This window comes from Rhizophagus irregularis, chromosome 7 (genome assembly GCF_026210795.1).
Source record: "Rhizophagus irregularis chromosome 7, complete sequence".
NCBI lineage: Eukaryota > Fungi > Glomeromycota > Glomeromycetes > Glomerales > Glomeraceae > Rhizophagus > Rhizophagus irregularis.
Window position 1 is genome coordinate 2,903,512 of NC_089435.1, and position 19,797 is coordinate 2,923,308.

Genomic DNA, 19,797 nt, shown 5'->3' on the forward strand with positions numbered 1-19,797 from the left:
GCGTAAGTAATCCACATTTAGAAATCTATATTTATGTAAATTTTTCAGATTGACTGATTATATAGAAATTTTGCGGGTATTGAAGTTTTGAGAATTTTAAACTGAAGATCATGCATGTTACTATTGTTACTTATTTACGATTTTACGCAATACGCCATAGAAAATTGGCTACTTACCGCAGCGAGATACTCAACACGTGCGATCATCTTTTTATGATTAATATAGCTGCGATATCGGTAAACGATCAATGACATCAACGTGATTAATTAAAAATCGGATAATTAATTTTTTAAAAAAATCCGTAATAATTAAAATAATTTCAGAGTTTCTTAAATTTACATTTTTAACAGGATATGTAAAATATTAAAGTAATATTAGAATTAACTTTATTATATTTTTGGATAAATTTATTAATTCTTTGAATTTTTCAATACGGCTTTATTAAATTTTAATCAGTCACTTTATTATGAAGCACAAACTTATAAATTCAAAAAAATTATCTTAAAAAAAAAATTCCACTCCCAAAATTCCAAAAAATCTCTAATTTTTAAATGTTTACACTAAAAAAAAAAAATAATAAAAAATCAATAATAATTTTAAAATAGGAACGTTCTGAACGTTACAAGAAAGAAAACCAGAAGGGTTCAATTTCTAAACAAAATTCCAGTTCAAGTCCAAAAAAAAAAGATATTAATAACTGAATGCAGAAATAGTTATTAAAAATCTATGTAAGAATTCATTAACTGTCTAACGGCTACTTTATTCCAAATTTTTAAGGATTTGTTTCAGAGAAATCCAGGAGCTGTGAGGGAAGGAAATACCTTAAAAAGGAAAATTTTAATTTACCTAAAGAATTATTAAAATCGTAGTCATTTCTAAAAAAAGAAAAAGAAAAGTACATAATAGTTATGGTTGGGGTAAAATATCGGTCACCCCGAAGGATGACACTTTTATCCACCATAACCAATAATTAGGTTATTGCGTCAGTAACGCAGCTATTATTATTGTAACTAAACTGTAAAACTTATTAAAGATTAATTTGCAGTCATATTTATTAAACCGATAAAAAAAAATATCAATTATTTAGTCCGTCAAAATCAGGATCCGCATCGAAATAGGCGTAGCACACATTATTAGTATCACGTTATTTGACAGGTGATATACATAAAAAATATTTGGACAGAGTTTTGGAGAAAAATAATTGTTTTCTGTCATATACTCATGTCTATTATATTTTTGCATGATCCTAATAGACCGACCAATAAAATAAATTATTGAACCAACCGAAAATTTTGTAGAAAATAAATGCGGCAAGCCAGAAATGTGGTCAATGTACATTAATTTTCTGTTATAAACGGTTTTAATTTTGATTTCTTTTGATTATTTTGCTTTCTTTTGTTTATTTTATTTTCTTTTGTTTATTTTGTTTTCTTAATTTTATTTTATTTTCTTTGTTTCTTTTGTTTCTTTGTAATTGATGTCGATCACAATAACATATCAGCATTACGACATTACGGGTAATGCCGTAATGCGTATAATAACGTATATATCGCTACGCCACAAAATTTTTTTGTTTAGAAAAATATGTACATAATGGCAAATTTTTTGTAGACAAATGATGAGAAATTTCAAAAATTTAACAAATTGTAGTGGTTTAACAATGGACGGAAATGATATAATGAGATATATCCTTAATCCTTAGTTTCAGACTTTTTCCAAGAATTTTCCATATAGAAAAAATCCTAATTTACCGACATAGGTGTGTAACATTCCAACCGAATTTTCAGACCTTCTTAATGGAAAGAAATAGAATTCTATAGGATCGTTTCTAAGTTTCAACCTAATCCGAATAGGTTATTTCTCGGGTGTATTAAAATGCATCACTTTCAAAAATTTCCTATTTCTATTGTCCAATTACAGTTAGTTACCATTTTTTAATGTGATCGGCAATTAACCCATTCCCATTTTAGAAATCCTAATAACAATAATAAATAACAATAACATTTTTTTTTTGTGATTGACAAAAGCGTTATAAATTTACCCATTTACCCAGAAAAAAAAAAATTAAAAGCATTATAAATAGAAAACGTTTTTTCGATTTATTTTTTCTTTTCTTTCTTTTCTTTCTTTCTATTTTAACAAACAAAAACAAACAAATAGTATGCTGTCCCTTTCAAAAATTTCCTATTTCACTTAAATTACGTATTTCTATATTTTGTCATTTTAGCTAGTTTTTGTTATAATGCCATTTTTTTTAATGTGATCGGCAAAATCATTGTTCTTTTTCTTCTATTTAACGGATACGTATGCGTCACTTTCAACATTCTCTAAATTACGTATTTCTATGATTTTTCCATTACTATAAAAATGTGATTGATAAAAACATGTATAAATAGAATGCTCGAATTGCATTTTTTTTTGTTTCCATTTTTTTTTTTATTCAATAAAGAAAAAACTAAATATATATATCGTATAAATAAATAAGTAATAATAGAATTAAATAAATAACTTACTATATACATATACCTGATGATTTATGATAAACTGTTACAAAATTTATCTCATATTTTACTTGAGATGTTGAAAGATGAAAAATATTGTGATGTTACTATTGAAGTTGGTAATAACCCTTATGTAAAAATATTTCGAGCTCATATGATCATATTATGTTATCGTTCTTCTTATTTGCAAAAAATCCTGTTAACTAATAAAAAGAAAAATGATGATGAAACTTTGTCACATAGTATTAAATTACCAGATATTTTACCTGAAATTTTTCAAATAATTTTAAAGTAAGTATACAATTGAATATTAGTCATTTTGTTTAAATCGTGTAATAATTGTTTTTTTGTTTTATATTTTTAGATATATCTATAGTGGAATAATTTCATTGGATGAATATGAACCCTCAGTTATCATTAAAATTTTAATCGCTGCTAATAAACTTTGCCTGAAAGAATTAATAATTTTTCTACAATGCTTTTTGATTGAAAAAAGATCAGATTGGATGGAATTAAATCCTAGTTATATATATAGATTAAGTTTTGAAAATAATTCTTTTACAGAACTTCAAAAATATTGTGATTATTTAATATCTAAGGATCCAGATAAAATATTCAAATCATTAGATCTCTCTTCGACTCCAGAAAAACTTTTGGTCAAACTTATTCAAAACGATAAACTTCAAATGAGTAAAATACAAGTCTGGGAATATGCGCTTAAATGGGGACATGCTCAAAATCCAGAACTTCCTTCAGATCTTAAAAATTTTTCAAAGAAAGATTTTAAAACTTTAAAGAATAGTTTACAACGATGTATTCAACTTATCAAATTTTATAATTTAACTTTAGAAGAATTTTCAGATAAAATATTACCTTATAAAAAGATCTTTCCAAAAGAATTATATGAAGATTTATCAAAATATTTTTCGAATCTTGATAAGAAATCAATTAAAGAACCGGAACCTTATGTAATTAAAGATGTTAAAGAAGATTGTTTAAAAAATATTGATTCGAAAATTATTACATTTCAACACGCCGAATTAATATTAAAATGGATTAATACGAACAACTCAAGTATGTTTACTTCAATATTTTCAAAATGGATTTATAATACTGAGGATACTAATACAACTATGAATATTAATACAGATATGAACACCAATATTAATGCATCTACTAATACTAATATGTTCAAATTATTACTTCGTGGAACTCGGGATGGATTTACACCTGAAAAATTCCATAAAATCTGTAATAACAAGTCTCATACTGTAACGATTATTAAAGTGAAAGGTAGCAATGAAATTCTTGGAGGATATAATCCTAACACATGGAAATCTAATGATATGTATGATGATACTAAAGATAGTTTTATATTCTCTTTTAAGAATAATTTAGATATTGAAAATCATATTTTAAGTCGTATAAAAATCGATCAGTTAGCTACATATAATGGTATTGATATGGGTCCATCATTCAGTGGTAGTGATCTTACTTTAAGTAATAACGTGGGTAGGAGTATTAAAATTACTTATGAAAGACCGATTAGAGAAATTACTGATGATTTTTTAGTAGAAGAGTATGAAGTATTTGAAATTATAAGAGATTGATGCTCGTAGATCTATTTTTGGCTAGTTCAGGCAAACCGTCATCCAGATCATACTTTTTTTATTATTTAATAAAATATCAATCTTTTTATACACTTTTGTTAATAAAATATGTTTTTTTATTTTTTATAATATAATAATATTTTAATATATAAATTTATATACTGTAACTAAAAAAATTCGTAAGTCGTAACATGTTTAGATTACGCTCTGTATAAATAATTTTTAATTGTGTAACGTATGAACGTCTGCGCCTAGTTAAACAATTTGATTTGATACTAATAAGCAATAGCTGATTAACTTAAATAGGTTAATAATCTTTTTTCCTCTAGCTTAGTGATGACTGGGTATTACTAATAAAATTTAGTATTAATTTGTTCAAAAAAAAAAAGATAAAAAAAATATATACCGCCAACTATATTGTTATAAAAATTATTTTAGTTTACTTTTTAAAAAAGAATCTTTTCTAACAATCAAATGATTACGTGGATTTTGTAAGTGATTGATTATAAATTTGATATACATTTGATTGTACTATTTTATCGTTTTTTGATGGATGAAATTAGCTTTGTGAATTTTATGAGAATATGAGTGGAGACCTGGATTTAAATATATAATTTTATAACTAGGATAAATATTTCTTTGATTTCTGTTAATAAATAATAAATATTATAATTATATTATTTATTTGATCGGGTGGATAATCTCTAATTATTTTGATCGACGAAAAAAATTTACGTTGTAAGTTTTTTTTTTTTCAAAATGAGAATTATCTATCATAATTGTATTTATTATATTTATTAGTAACTATAATTAAATAAAAAAAAAATAAATTTTTTGATGATAATCAACGACTTTGATTTTACGTAAAGAGAGAATTTTTTTATTATGTGATTTTTTTTAAGACAATTTCATTTTCACAAAAAAAAAAAAATTACTGTAGATCAAAAATGAAAGTGATTTCCAAATTTCATTTTGGAAATTTTTTTTTTTGAATTTTCAAGACAGTTTCATTTTTACGAAAAAGAAAAAAAAATTAGGTCAAAAATGGAAAGTGATTTCCATTTTCATTTTGTGAATTTTTTCAAGAAAACTTCATTCTTGCGAAGAGAAAAAAAAAATATTTAGATCAAAATTGGAAAGTAATTTCCATTACTAATGAAAAAAAAAAATTTTAAAAAACGTTAGCTTCACTCATAGTCTCATACTAAACTATATCCGTCCAAATTGGTAATTATGGTTAGATCAATTGCATAAACTATTCTATATAAATACTAAAAATGCGCCCAATTTTTTAATTATGATCAATTCGGTACACGAATAATTTGTTGTTTTTAAAAACCTTAATAATGATCGTGACAAATCATTTACATAAAACACATATTATTAATCATAATCATATATATTGTGAAACATATTGCATTTTTTTTTATTTTATTCTTTCAAAATTATAATGATTGATAATAAACTATTGCAAAATTTATCTTGAAATTTTGGATGACGACGAATATTACGATATTATTATTGAAATTTCTTATGTAAAAATATTTCGTACTAAAGGTCATTTTGTATTATCGTTCTCTTTATTTACAAAGAATTCTGTCAACCAATAAAAAAGAAAAGCAATAGAACTTCGATATATATTAAATTACCAAATATTTTACCTGAAATTTTTCAGAAAATCTGTACTTTCCTTAAAAGAATATGAAACTTCAGATATTATTAAAGTCTTGATTGCCGCTAACGAGCTTAGTCTTCAGAAATTTTTAATTTAAAACGAGAAATACTAGACTTTGTAAGTTGTCCACGTGATATAATTGATTATTTCAACGAAATTATTACATCGGCATGGCAACATGAAATCGTAAACGTCCAACAACACATAAATTTTATTTACTTTAATGTAAATGATTGCTGTTCAGACTTCAGAGTAAAAGTTTTTATACCAGGGTGACGCAAAGTAATACATATCCGACCGGAAATTTTTTTCTTATATATTTATATAATTGACCAATAAAAAATTATCTTATAATATCATGTGATAAACCTAATTTAATTTCTTCTTCGATTGATTTGGTGATCTCAAATGAACGAAGTGATTGACAAATTAATGATGCAGCAATATCGGAGTCCTAACTCCGAAAAAGAATTTAAATTTACCACAAATCAAACTTTAAATAAAAACCTCACCTTCTCTTTCTCTCTCTTTTCACTTAAAAATATGGCATGTTCAAAAATATTTTCAGAAGGAGGATTATCCGAATTATTGAGCGATATTATGCAATATTTTCGGAATGATTTTTCAACATTACACTCTTGTATCTTAGTCAATAGATTATGGTGTCATTTAGCAATTCCATTATTATGGGAAAATCCATTTTCAATTGTATCACGTACAAATTATAATAACATTAAATATCATAAAATTCGTTTTATTGAAACTTATTTGATTAATTTAAATGATAATGATAAAATAAAATTAAATGAATTTTGTATAAATCGTTTAATTCCTTCAAATACATTATTTAATTATCCTACATTTAGATACACTTATAATTAGTGATTGTATTGAAAAATGGGTTGCAGCTGCTGTTAATACACATAATTCAGATTTCGTAAAATTCATTCATAAATCATTAATTAAAATATTTATTGAAAATAAAGCAAAATTATATATTTTTAATGGTATATATCATAATAAATATTTTGATGAATCAATTTTACAAAGTTCACATTTCATTTATAATATCAAAATTCTTTATCTTAAAATTAATATTCCTTTATTAAAATTTTTAAGTTCTAATTGTGAATCAATTACATCACTTTACATTTTAAGTTTTGTTAAACATAATACAACTATTGAATATCATTTATCACAATTAATTAAATCACAACAAAATCTTAAAAAAATTTGCTTTATTCAAGAATTTCCTCCAATATTATTAAATTCTAATAATCGTTTAAACACTTTAAACACAATTATATTTCGTAATATTGATTTTAAAAATATACATATTTTAAATGAAGTATTTGAACAATTAAATGTTTTAGAATCTATTCATATTATTAATTGTTATTCTTTAGATTCTAATTTTATTCAACAAATAATTAATTTAACTAAACCATTTAAATTAAAATCTTTATTTATAAATAGAATATTTGAGTCAATAGAATTGTTATTACAAAAATCTGGAGATTATTTAGAAAATTTTGGTTTATCATTTGAACTTACATATTGTGAAGATTCACAGCACCTTGAATTAATTAAATTAATTACAAATTATTGTACTAAAATTAAATTCCTTGAATTAACTGGATTTAATGATAATAATCAGATTATTTATTCAACATTCAACTTAATTGAAACCATTAAACAAAACCTTAATTATCTTACTATTGATATAAATTACGATTATACGTTTGGTTTAAACAATAGATATACTGAACTTAGCTCAATTGTATTGCAAAATTTAGGTCAAATTCTTCCTTTTAAATTAGAATATTTAGATTTGATTCTTACTATGAATACAAATGATCTTGAAATATTTTTGATAAATTCTCAAAATACTTTTATCAAGAAATTATTATTTTTTAATATAACAAATGGAACAAGAAAAAAAGTTGGACAAGACAATATCTTATATAATATAGAAGATTATATCATGGATATGAAAAGAGTTAAATACTTTGCTTTTCTAAATCAATTCACTGATGAAGAAGAAAAAGAAGAATTGTTTTATATGATTGATAAAGTAGAGGAATTTAAGTTAAATAATATAGTAGTCCAAAATTATAATGATTTGAAAATTGAATTTTTCGATTTGTTAAAAGAATAGATTAATTATTAATGGAAAATATTTATATTAGATAGCAGATTTACATAATAAAGATATTTATTTGCCTGTATACCTATACATAATAAAGCTGCGGTCCATCAGAATTTTATATTATTTTAATCAGATGTGTATTTTGTTTGCCCAAAAAAAAAAAGTTTCATCCAGATAATTTAATAAAAAATTTATTTTCCTCTTAAATATAAATTAAGGCAAAAGATTATAATATTATTCAATAATGTACCGATTTATTTGTGATTGCCATAAAATTTATAATTGAATTATTATCGTAATGGTTATTATAATTTTTTTTTGATAAATAATTTTATTATATAATTATTTAAATTACAAACTATTAAGAAACTTGTAAAGCATATTTTTACTACTCTAGTCTTAGGGTTTAAATAATTCAAAATAAATCAAAATATCCAAAGCATTAGCGAAAGACTATTACCATACTGAACTAGCTAGTGTTTCAACCCGTTTACCCACAATTCGTATCTACGGACGGATATCCACCATTTACGGTTATCCAGGTAGGATTTTTTAAATGGATACGGATGATAAATGGATACGGATGAGAGGATTGGAGGATATCTGTACAGATCATCCAGATTATCTGTATCACTAACGGATTATCTTCTAATTTCGTTAGATCCTTCAATTCTTTAACCACCTGGCTTCGGAGACAATAGTAGGTTAACTTTTTTTATTTCTTTTTTTCATTACCTTTTTTTGTTTTTTTCACTAATTTTGTTTTTCTTCTTTAGATCCTTCAGTTTTTCGGCCACTTAAACTTTGGAAACACTAGAACTAGCAAAATTTGGTTTAACCTTGTTTTTGTCCCTGTTACAATGATTGACAATTTTATTTCCTTTTTTTTGAATATGTATCGTATCATGATTTATATAACTCTACCTATTTTGACCCCTGAAACATGCCAAATAAATAAATGAGTTGTAGATCACGTAACACTTGCAAGTTATTGCAACGTGAACGTTTTCCATTTTCCTAGTAATATCGTTAGTTATTACCAAAGGAATATTTAAAAATTCTTTTTTACTTTATTTATTTAATTATTTTTTTTTATAAATTACTCATTATCTCTTAATAATATTTGATTCTATATATATATAAAATTACGTATTTTGATTGGTATTACAATTGCTGATCATTTTGTGTTTAATGCAAAATTTTTATTAATCAACTTAAGTAAATCCTCAGAATCTGAAAAATAGTGTTCAGAAAATATGGTACCAAAGAAATTCAGAGTTTCGGAGTTTCAGACTGCCAATCAAAATGATTTACATCAAAGAATAGTAATACAAACCTGAAACAATATGATTTCTACTTTTGGTTAAATTATTTCTTTTTAGTGCATGATATAAAAAATAAATGGTCTTAAAAAAAATTTATTTAAAAAAATTTTTTTTTTCAGTAAAATGGAAACCAAATTTGGTAAAACAAATATCTCAAATAAAAATACTGATAATATAAATACCAAAAATTGTTCACATTGCAATAAATTTTTTACTGAAAAATTATGTTGTAAAGAATATACTAATTCTTTAGAAAAATTAGCAGAAAATGGCCATTCTAATGCAATGTTTAATTTAGCTATTAGATATTATAATGGAGAAGGAACAGAAAAGAATTTAGAAAAAGCTTTCCATTGGTATCAAAAAGCAGCAGAAAATGGTGATAAAGAAGCAATGAATAATTTAGCTACTGGATATTGTTATGGAGAAGGAACAGAAAAGAATTTAGAAAAAGCCTTTCATTGGTATCAAAAAGCAGCAGAAAATGGTCATATTATAGCAATGTATAATTTAGCTATTAGATATTATAATGGAGAAGGAACAGAAAAGAATTTAGAAAAAGCCTTCCATTGGTATCAAAATGCAGCAGAAAATGGCTATTCCAATGCAATAAATAATCTAGCTTTATGTTATAAAAATGGAGAAGGAACAGAAAAGAATTTAGGAAAAGCCTTTTATTGGTTTCAAAAAGCAGCAGAAAATGGTAATGAAGAAGCAATGAATAATTTAGCTATATGTTATTATAATGGAAAAGGAACAGAAATGAATTTAAAAAAAGCCTTTCATTGGTTTCAAAAAGCAGCAGAAAATAGTAATGAAAAAGCAATGAATAATTTAGCTATATGTTATTATAATGGAAAAGGAACAGAAATGAATTTAAAAAAAGCCTTTCATTGGTTTCAAAAAGCAGCAGAAAATGGTTATATTAATGCTATGTTTAATTTAGCTATATGTTATTATAACGGAAAAGGAACAGAAATGAATTTAGAAAAAGCCTTTCATTGGTGTCAAAAAGCAGCAGAAAATGGTTATATTAATGCTATGTTTAATTTAGCTATACATTATAAAAATGGAGAAGGAATGGAAAAGAATTTAGAAAAAGCCTTTTATTGGTTTCAAAAAGCAGCGGAAAATGGTTATATTGAAGCAATGTTTAATTTAACCATATTTTATAAAGATGAAAAAGGAACAGAAAGAATTTAGAAAAGGCCTTTTATTGGTGTCAAAAAGCAGCAGAAAATGGTCATATTAAAGCAATGTTTGGTTTAGCCACATTTTATGAAAATGGAGAAGGAACAGAAAAAAATTTAGAAAAAGCCATTCATTGGTGTCAAAAAGCAGCAGAAAATGGTCATATTAAAGCAATGTTTGGTTTAGCCACATTTTATGAAAATGGAGAAGGAACAGAAAAAAATTTAGAAAAAGCCATTCATTGGTACCAAAAAGCAGCAGAAAATGATGTTAAAGAAGCAATGTTTAATTTAGCCATACATTATGAAAATGGAACAGGAATAGAAAAGAATTTAGAAAAAACCTTTTATTGGTATCAAAAAGCAGCAGAAAATGGTGATATTAAAGCAATGTTTAATTTAGCTATTAGATATTATAATGGAGAAGGAACAGAAAAGAATTTAGAAAAAGCTTTCCATTGGCATCAAAAAGCAGCAGAAAATGGTGATAAAGAAGCAATGAATAATTTAGCTACTGGATATTGTTATGGAGAAGGAACAGAAAAGAATTTAGAAAAAGCCATTCATTGGTATCAAAAAGCAGCAGAAAATGGTGTTAAAGAAGCAATGTTTAATTTAGCCATAAGTTATAAAAATGGAGAAGAAACAGAAATGAATTTAGAAAAAGCCTTTTATTGGTATCAAAAAGCAGCAGAAAATGGTCATATTAAAGCAATGTTTGGTTTAGCCACATTTTATGAAAATGGAGAAGGAACAGAAAAAAATTTAGAAAAAGCTATTCATTGGTACCAAAAAGCAGCAGAAAATGGTATTAAAGAAGCAATGTTTAATTTAGCCATACATTATGAAAAAGAAAAAGGAATAGAGAGTAATTTAGAAAAAGCATTTTATTGGTATCAAAAAGCAGCAGAAAATGGTGTTAAAGAAGCAATGTTCAGTTTAATCACATGTTATAAAGATGAAGAAGGAACAGAAATGAATTTAGAAAAAGCCTTTTATTGGTGTCAAAAAGCAGCAGAAAATGGTCATATTAAAGCTATGTATAATTTGGTCATATATTATGAAAATGGAGAAGGAACAGAAAAGAATTTAGAAAAAGCCTTTTATTGGTGTCAAAAAGCAGCAGAAAATGGTATTAAAGAAGCAATGTTTAATTTAGCCACATTTTATGAAAATGGAGAAGGAACAGAAAAAAATTTAGAAAAAGCCATTCATTGGTACCAAAAAGCAGCAGAAAATGATGTTAAAGAAGCAATGTTTAATTTAGCCATAATTTATGAAAATGGAGAAGGAACAGAAAAGAATTTAGAAAAAGCTTTTCATTGGTGCCAAAAATCAGCAGAAAATGGGGTTAAAGAAGCAATGTTCAGTTTAGCCGAATGTTATGAAAATGGGGAAGGAACAGAAAAAAATTTAGAAAAAGCCTTCCATTGGTACCATAAAGCAGCAGAAAATGGTCATATTAAAGCAATGACTAATTTAGCCATATGTTATGAAAAAGAAAAAGGAACAGAAAGCAATTTGGAAAAAGTATTTTATTGTCATCAAAAAGTGTCAGAAAGTAACAAAGTGAATCCTAAAAATGAATCTGAATTATGTAATGAATGCAAACAGCCATATACTGTTTACTGGTGGTGTCAAAAATGTAATTCTAAACGATTTCAACAAGATTTTTCAAATTGGACTAGTAAAAATGAATTTATTGATAAATTTATTCAAAGAGCACAACTAAATGCTAAAAATAGTTATGAAATTTTAGAATGGATACCTTATAATAAATTGACAAATATTAATTATTATGATAAAGGAGGATTCAGTGATATTCATAAAGCTATCTGGTCAGATGGACCTATTTATGGTTGGAATTTTGATAAAGAACAATGGAATAGACAAACAGATTATGAAGTCATTCTTAAAACACTTAATAATTCATCAAGTTTAAATAGCAAATTTCTGGATGAGGTATGTAAATTACTTATATTTAATAGTATATTTTATTTTCTTTTGTAAAAATTTAATTATTTTTATCATCTATATAGTGGAAATATCATTATAATTGCCAGAAAAAATCATTTTCAAAATTTATTCAATTCTTTGGAATTACCCAAGATCCAAAAAATTTGAATTATATAATAATAATGAGTTATGCAAAAAAAGGAAATTTGAGAAAATGTTTATCTGATATAATTAAATTTAGGTGGCAAGAAAAGTTACAATTATTGGAAAAAATTGTATTAGGACTAAAAGTAATCCATGAATCAAATTTAATTCATGGTGATTTTCATGATGGTAATATTTTAATGTCGGATGACTATGAATTATTTATTATTGATTTAGGATTATGTAAACCTATAAGTGATTTACAAGATTCTGACAATAAATTTAATGAAGTCTATGGAGTTTTGCCTTATATGGCGCCTGAAATATTAAGAAAAAAACCCTATACTTCAGCAAGTGATATTTATAGCTTTTCAATGATAATGTGGGAATTTACATCAGGTATTCCTCCATTTTATCGTAAAGCACATGATCATCACCTTACCTTGAGTATTTGTGAAGGAGAACGTCCTGAAATTATAAAAAATACTCCAAGATGCTATATTAATTTAATGAAAAAATGTTGGAATTCAGATCCTTTCAAAAGACCAACCACAATAATGCTTGAACATATTATATCTAAATGGATTAGAAGTATTAATAAATTTTATGAGGTAAACAGGGATGAAAATTATGAATTTAGAGTATCTAATATTGATAAACAATTAAGAAATGACATGTTGGAATTTGTAGAAGCAAACAAAGCTTTAGTACAAGGACAAGAATGTACTTCTATTACACAACATCATTCACAAGCATATTATACAAGTCGCAGGCTTACTGAAATTTTAGTTCAAGAAGATTCTGAATGTTTAGAATGTATAATTAAAAATTAATAATTATATTATCCATTCCTCATCATTGATGGTTTATTTATCAGTTATTGTATAGGAAACATTTTTATTATATACTTTTATTACAATTTTTATATAAATAAAGTAAAAAGAATTAAACACACTATTAAATATAAGTATGAAATTATTGAAACAATGTTTATTTATTTTTATTTTCATTTGCAATTTGTTTAGAAAATTTAAGTTTAATATCCAAATAGTATTATTGCTTTCAGTTTAATTATTATTTCTCATAAATTGTATTGCAACTGAGCATCATAAAATTAGTTGATAGTCTTTCTGAAACAACTTAGATTACTACTTCTATGATCCTTTTCTATTTGAGATTATTATGAATAATGATTATCGTGTGTTCGTGTGACAAACTTTATTATTTGATTTTATTATTTAATTTATTGACTAAACAAAAATCTATAGAGTATTTAATAGACTAAATTAATTTATAATATTTTGAAATTCAATATCCATTTTCCTAGATATTTTTTATTTAAATAAACAACATACGAATAACGGATATTAAATCCACTATACGTAGTAAGCTTCGTACGTATATTCTTTACAGTAAAATAATAATAAGTTTATAAAACTCTTATTTAAATGATTTAGTGAACACAAACATAAGTTTAAAAATATGGATTAAATAAGTGCTAGGCCTAAAAAAGATGTGTACTGTATCATTTATTTTTATGGCTTTATTGAATTTTTTTAGTTCAATGGTCAAGTTATAAAACCAATGATCAATGTAACCAATTAGTAATATCTTATGTAAACTTATTAATAATTTCACTTTACTAATAAATTAGTAATAAAAAGAAATTTGAAATTTCATAAATCGTCATTTTCATCAGATCAACATTTCCGAAAAAGATAATAAAAATATCTCTATAAATGAAAGATAATGAACATGAAAACAATTGATTGGATCGAATCACTTATTATAACTTATTAGAACTTTCTTCTTATATTCGTTTTATACTTTTTGCTCAGATTTCTTTTTTCAATTTTTGTCGATTCAACTTTATCATTTGATACTTTTATTATTGTTTCATCTTTTTGATCTTTCTTTTTGTTTTGACTTGTTTCATTTTTTTATTCTTGTTTAATTTAATAATCTTTTCATAAGTGTTTTTATTCGGTTTTTCCATTAGTTTATTTTTAGAATAATTTTCAATCAAAAATATTTCAAGCTTTTAAAACATTTTTGTAAAAAATTTCAAAATTATTTTTGTTTAAACATAATCAAGTAAAAAAAAAAAAGCTGGTAATAAAGTTATTCAGTTTAATCTGAAATTACATTACTTACTGTAATATTAAGTCTTTTACGTCAAAATAAAAGTTAGTTTAATGATAGTAAAATTAATTTATCATAAATGAACAATCAATAACTAACCAATTAATAATTTATTTTTATTAAACTAAAATACTAAATACGAAAACATAAATAATAACTGCTAGTATAAAAGAATAACTTAATAATATAATTAAACTAAATTCTTTGATTCTTATAAAAAAAAAATCATTCAGTATTATTTTCTTAATCTTGATTAACTTCATTGAAATCTACAAAATAAGTAAATTAATAAATATTAGCAAAATAAAGAACTAAAGAATAAATATCTTACCAGATTCGTCTAATTGACAGTCAAAACATTCTGAATCTATAAATTAATTAACATAATATTATTAAAAACAATATAAAAATCTATTAATTATATTTCCAATAGAAATAATTACTTACATAATGTTGTTTTAGTAGCAACTATTAAAAATAAAGTTATTAGTAATGTAAACCTTTTTTTTTGGTTATCAAAGTATAAGTTAAATTAAATTACCTGCTGAATTTACTGGTTCTGGAAGATTTTTGAAATTTAATAGTCTACTAGTATAGATTGCTTGTGGATCTGTTTGAATGTTTTTAGTTCTCTTTTCACTTGTTTTATTTAATTCGATTTTATCATTATATTCACTTATTTGATGTTTAACATTATCATTAAATTTATAATCATCCCATTTATTTAATGTTTGATACAATTATTTAGCAGTTGGTTTATTTTCTGCTTTAGTATCCCAACATTTAGTAATCAAATCTGCAAGTAATTTTGGTGTATATTTAAAAATATTTGGTCTAAGTCCTTTACATATTTTAATAGCTAAAGCATGATTATGAGGAATATTATTATAAGGAGTTTCTTCAGATATATATTCATTCGTAATTATTCCAAATGAATAAATATCAGATGCTTTTGTATATTGGTATCCACGTAAAACTTCTGGTGCCATATAAGGTAACACTCCATAAATACCTTCTTGTTTAACTGAATGCTTTTCATTATTTGCTGATTGACACATTCCTAAATCACTTATATATGGATCGGTATGAACATCATATAATATATTACCTGGATGAAAATCTTTATGAACTTTTCCAGCATTATGAAGATCTAGAAGTCCACTTACAATTCGTATTAATTCATCAATTTTTGAATAATAATCTGATTCATTATTGAGATAGTAATTTCTCAAATTTCCATTTTCACAATATTCTAAAACCATCATATAATCTTTGGTATTTGGATCTTGAGTTATTCCATAACATTGAATAACATCAAGAAGATAAATCTGAAGATGAGTTTTAATCTAATAAAAACATTGTAAGGAATTAATAAAAATAATATTAAGTAAATAAGTTAACATTTCTTATTTTAATTACCTCATTTAAAAATTCTGTACTTATACAAGAAGAATTATCCAAACTTTTTAATGCAACTTTTTTATCAACATACTTTTTCCATTCTTGATTTTCAATATCCCAATAATAAATATATCCTTCAGGCCATTTAGCTGAATAAATTTTACCAAATCCACCTTTGATAATATAAGTAATATCTTTAAAATTTTCAAAAGGTATCCATTCAAGATATTTTTTATAATACTCAGCATTAAGTTGTGATTGTTGTATAAATTCATCAATATCTTTATTTTCACTAGTCCAATTTTTAAATCTATCCTTAAATCTTTTAGCATTACAAGATTGACACCAATCTTCTCCTGTGCCAGGTTCATTACATTCTCCGCATATTCCATATGCTTTTTTTCTTTTTTCTAAATCTTCCATATAAACTATTTTATCATCTACTGATTCAATAGCTGAACCAATAGTAGAAATTGTAGCATGTAACTTTTAATGATAAATGATTAAAAAACATTATTATTCAAATTAAAAATTCAATACTATTATATATTTATATGACAAAATGAATTGTTTTACCTGATATTTAACAGGACTAAAATATTTCCATAAATTTCTTTTAGTTTCTTTAGGATTTATTGTTGATATTTCCATACTAAATTAATTTGCATTGTATATATGTAAATTACAATTTATTTGGTAAATTTAAAAATAACGTTAACCATATAATAAATGAAACGCAAAAAAAAAAATTTAAATTACAGAGTTCGGAAAATTTTATTCAACAAGTCAACCCTTGTGCATGTGTAACATTCAAAAATTTGATACAAAAATTCTAAAAAGAAAATACCTTGTTACGATATTGATCAGCACAAAAGAAAAAAGGAAATTTTCAATAAACAATCGATTGAGTGAAACCAAATAAAAATAATTTCAGTCAATAACTAGCTATAACTTGTTGCGTTGCAACAGGATTAATGTAATTTAAATTAATATAACAATCAATATTTAGGTAAATTAAATATATTAGTATTAATTATAAGAATAAAAAAAAACTTGTGAAGTAAATAAAAAAAAAATGAATAATAATAAATAAAAAAATTCAACTTTAAAAATAAAATATTTTTTAAAAAAATTGAAACTATTTAAAAAAACAACTGTAAAATAAAAACAAATTTTTTTTTGTTTGAAAAAAAACGAAAAAAAAATTTATTCGGTCTATAAGAACCGAAAAAAAATATTAATTTGCAAGTTTATAAGAACTGAAAAAAAAATATAAAAAAAAGGAAAAAAAAGCCCCATTATACTTTAACTGGATAGTTGATGATGTGATCTGCTGCGGCCAATTGCATCGTCCTGGGAGAAAATAATTCATTAACCGGAAGTCCGGAACCACAAGGATTTGTGCAAATGACCATTTTAACTATAATAAATATTGGATAAATTGGGCGCAGAAGCATCACGCATCTCACGTTGCACAATTCAAATTATTCATATTGGGGTCAATTTTTTTTTTTCAATCAACCAAGATGGATTTCTCGATCTGATTCTTACTCTCCAATAACGTTAATTAAAAAACGTTATTTAAAAAATCTTTTTTTTACGATAATGTTGTAAAAGAAATTTTACATGTGGTAAATAATAATAATAATTTATAATAAAATAAAAATATCGATATTTATTAAATTCATATATATTAATTTATTAATTACATTTATAATATTAACAATAGAGCTTAAAGAATTCAATGCAAACTTTGACTTATACAATAATAATATTATTCGATATTAATAGGGCAATTTTACATACTTTAATGATATTAATTTTATTAATAATTCCACCTAATTATAATTTATTATTCATAAATAATAAAAACGTAGTAAAGTTAAATCTTAAATTTTATTGATGATGTAAAAGTTTGAGGAAATGTTTAATAATAGATTGTAATATTTCTCTTCGTATATATTCAAATTAATATTGAAAACATCTATAAACCAATTTTCAATAAATAATAATTCCACTAAATAATCTAGATGACATTATTTGAAATAGTACTAGAAAATATTTTGGTAACATATGAAGAGAAATTGTTTACACAAAAATCTTCAAGATATTACAATATTTGAGATCGATTAAATGTTGATTTATTATATTAATTAGAGAGGATTTTGAAAATATTTATTGGCAAAACTAAAGGTTTAGGAATTAGTTTAAGGATTATTTAATAATGGCTTTAATAAAATAAAGAGTAATCAAGAATCGAAAAATATCATGATTATTAAACATGTTTCGATTGTTTCGTAAATATTCAGAACAAAATTTGGATTAACAGATATAACAAAATCATAGAATAGAAAGAGCGCACAATATTATGAATAAATGATATCGGAAGGGAAATGGTGATGAAGAAAAGTGATTTTAACAAGTAAAAGTTTGATAATAGAAAATAATAATAATAAAAAAAAATAAATAACGAAAAAAACAAAAAGAGATTGCATGAAATAGAAAACCAAGTAACGCTAACAAAGATGATCGAGATGCGTTACTAAAAATAAACTAGCTTTTATTAAATTATGATTGGTTCTAATTATTTATTATAATGATGCTATTACAATGTTAATTTCGCGAAAGTATAGTATATGAAATGTTTATAAATATAAATATATGATAGTATATAAATTTTAATTACAATATTCATGGATCAATCAGTGAATTAAAAACATAATATTCAATTTATATTATATCACGTCTTGGGCAGAGAATAAACAAGATTATCATGTCATTAATGAAAAAACTGCGCCATAAAATTATTTATGAGAAGTAAATTTTTTTGTAATAATATGATAATAATAAAACTTGTCTTTATTAATAAAGTAAATAACAAATATAAAAGTAAAAAAAATTTACAGAACAATAAAAGATAATATCAAAATATTACAGGTAAAATATGACAAGTTATAGTAAATTTAAAATAATTAAACTATTAAAACAATTTTCCCAAATCAAATGAAATTTCTCCAAAAGGAAGACTAACACCTATTTCTTTACCAAGTTTAAAACCAATACCTGCAACCTTAGCCTCTACGCCATTGGAGCCAATTGATCCACCTGTGTCAGCACTGACACCAAATTTTGATTTAAAGCCTCCCGCTTCATAATCTACCAAATCATAACGTGCTTCAACTTTAGCTTTGAGGCCATCAATAGTATTTGCTGCAGCTTTTGCTCCAAGTCCTGCATTTAAAAGTTTAAGATCTCCAGCATCACCACAGTATCTGTATAGTGAACTATTATACTTTGCTTCTGCGGATGCACCAAATGAATCACTCTTTACTCCAGTTGAGACTTCGGTGCAAAATAGATGATTGTTACCATCCTGAAATGCAGAACCTTTAACCATCGCGATAATGAAGCTTGGATTATTTTAGTTTTTTTTTTAAGAGTGAAATATTTTTTTGAAACTTTGTCTGAAAGGGATTCGAATTTGATATGCCTTTATATTAAAAAAATATCTCATATCGACCATTTAGATTGAACCATTTACAACCCGATTTAGTATAATAAAACGCGTTATAATAAATTTTCAAAAATCATTTAAGACCCAATTTAACATATCAGCTGAACAAAGTCAACAAACCGTTTAATGATACATTTTTCATCTTCTGATCCAATTTTTGATTATTCATCTGAATAATATGAAAAAAAAA

The 19,797-nt window shown here is 24.2% G+C and overlaps 7 protein-coding genes across 7 annotated transcripts; 5 read left to right on the top strand and 2 right to left on the bottom strand.

Annotated features, from left to right (window-relative positions):
- Window positions 1-2,577: 2,577 nt before the first annotated feature.
- On the top strand, window positions 2,578-4,211 carry OCT59_027413 (uncharacterized protein; the record flags this gene model as incomplete). Its single annotated transcript, XM_066136949.1, has 3 exons — window positions 2,578-2,792; window positions 2,866-3,575; window positions 3,651-4,211. The coding sequence occupies 3 exons, from the start codon at window positions 2,578-2,580 to the stop codon at window positions 4,109-4,111; spliced, it is 1,386 nt and encodes a 461-aa protein (XP_065993382.1). The 3' UTR covers window positions 4,112-4,211.
- Window positions 4,212-6,329: 2,118 nt separating this feature from the next.
- On the top strand, window positions 6,330-7,944 carry OCT59_027414 (uncharacterized protein; the record flags this gene model as incomplete). The annotated part of the gene is made up of 2 exons (XM_066136950.1): window positions 6,330-6,501; window positions 6,653-7,944. The coding sequence occupies 2 exons, from the start codon at window positions 6,330-6,332 to the stop codon at window positions 7,942-7,944; spliced, it is 1,464 nt and encodes a 487-aa protein (XP_065993383.1).
- Window positions 7,945-9,383: 1,439 nt separating this feature from the next.
- On the top strand, window positions 9,384-10,463 carry OCT59_027415 (uncharacterized protein; the record flags this gene model as incomplete). The annotated part of the gene is made up of 1 exon (XM_066136951.1): window positions 9,384-10,463. The coding sequence occupies one exon, from the start codon at window positions 9,384-9,386 to the stop codon at window positions 10,461-10,463; it is 1,080 nt and encodes a 359-aa protein (XP_065993384.1).
- Window positions 10,464-10,516: 53 nt separating this feature from the next.
- On the top strand, window positions 10,517-12,506 carry OCT59_027416 (uncharacterized protein; the record flags this gene model as incomplete). Its single annotated transcript, XM_066136952.1, has 2 exons — window positions 10,517-12,095; window positions 12,490-12,506. The coding sequence occupies 2 exons, from the start codon at window positions 10,517-10,519 to the stop codon at window positions 12,504-12,506; spliced, it is 1,596 nt and encodes a 531-aa protein (XP_065993385.1).
- Window positions 12,507-13,107: 601 nt separating this feature from the next.
- On the top strand, window positions 13,108-13,383 carry OCT59_027417 (uncharacterized protein; the record flags this gene model as incomplete). Its single annotated transcript, XM_066136953.1, has 1 exon — window positions 13,108-13,383. The coding sequence occupies one exon, from the start codon at window positions 13,108-13,110 to the stop codon at window positions 13,381-13,383; it is 276 nt and encodes a 91-aa protein (XP_065993386.1).
- A 1,552-nt stretch (window positions 13,384-14,935) lies between these two features.
- On the bottom strand, window positions 14,936-16,744 carry OCT59_027418 (uncharacterized protein; the record flags this gene model as incomplete). The annotated part of the gene is made up of 7 exons (XM_066136954.1): window positions 14,936-14,961; window positions 15,024-15,059; window positions 15,140-15,160; window positions 15,234-15,302; window positions 15,540-16,038; window positions 16,112-16,579; window positions 16,670-16,744. The coding sequence occupies 7 exons, from the start codon at window positions 16,742-16,744 to the stop codon at window positions 14,936-14,938; spliced, it is 1,194 nt and encodes a 397-aa protein (XP_065993387.1).
- Window positions 16,745-18,583: 1,839 nt separating this feature from the next.
- Window positions 18,584-19,560, bottom strand: OCT59_027419 (uncharacterized protein). The gene has a single exon (XM_025316557.2). The coding sequence runs from the start codon at window positions 19,488-19,490 to the stop codon at window positions 19,074-19,076; it is 417 nt and encodes a 138-aa protein (XP_025180204.1). The 5' UTR covers window positions 19,491-19,560; the 3' UTR covers window positions 18,584-19,073.
- Between the last annotated feature and the right edge of the window lie 237 nt (window positions 19,561-19,797).

What these genes read in the sequence shown, in the direction of transcription:
- OCT59_027419 (XM_025316557.2), bottom strand. Translation starts at nt 19,490, where the DNA reads ATGGTTAAAGGTTCTGCATTTCAGGATGGTAACAATCATCTATTTTGC.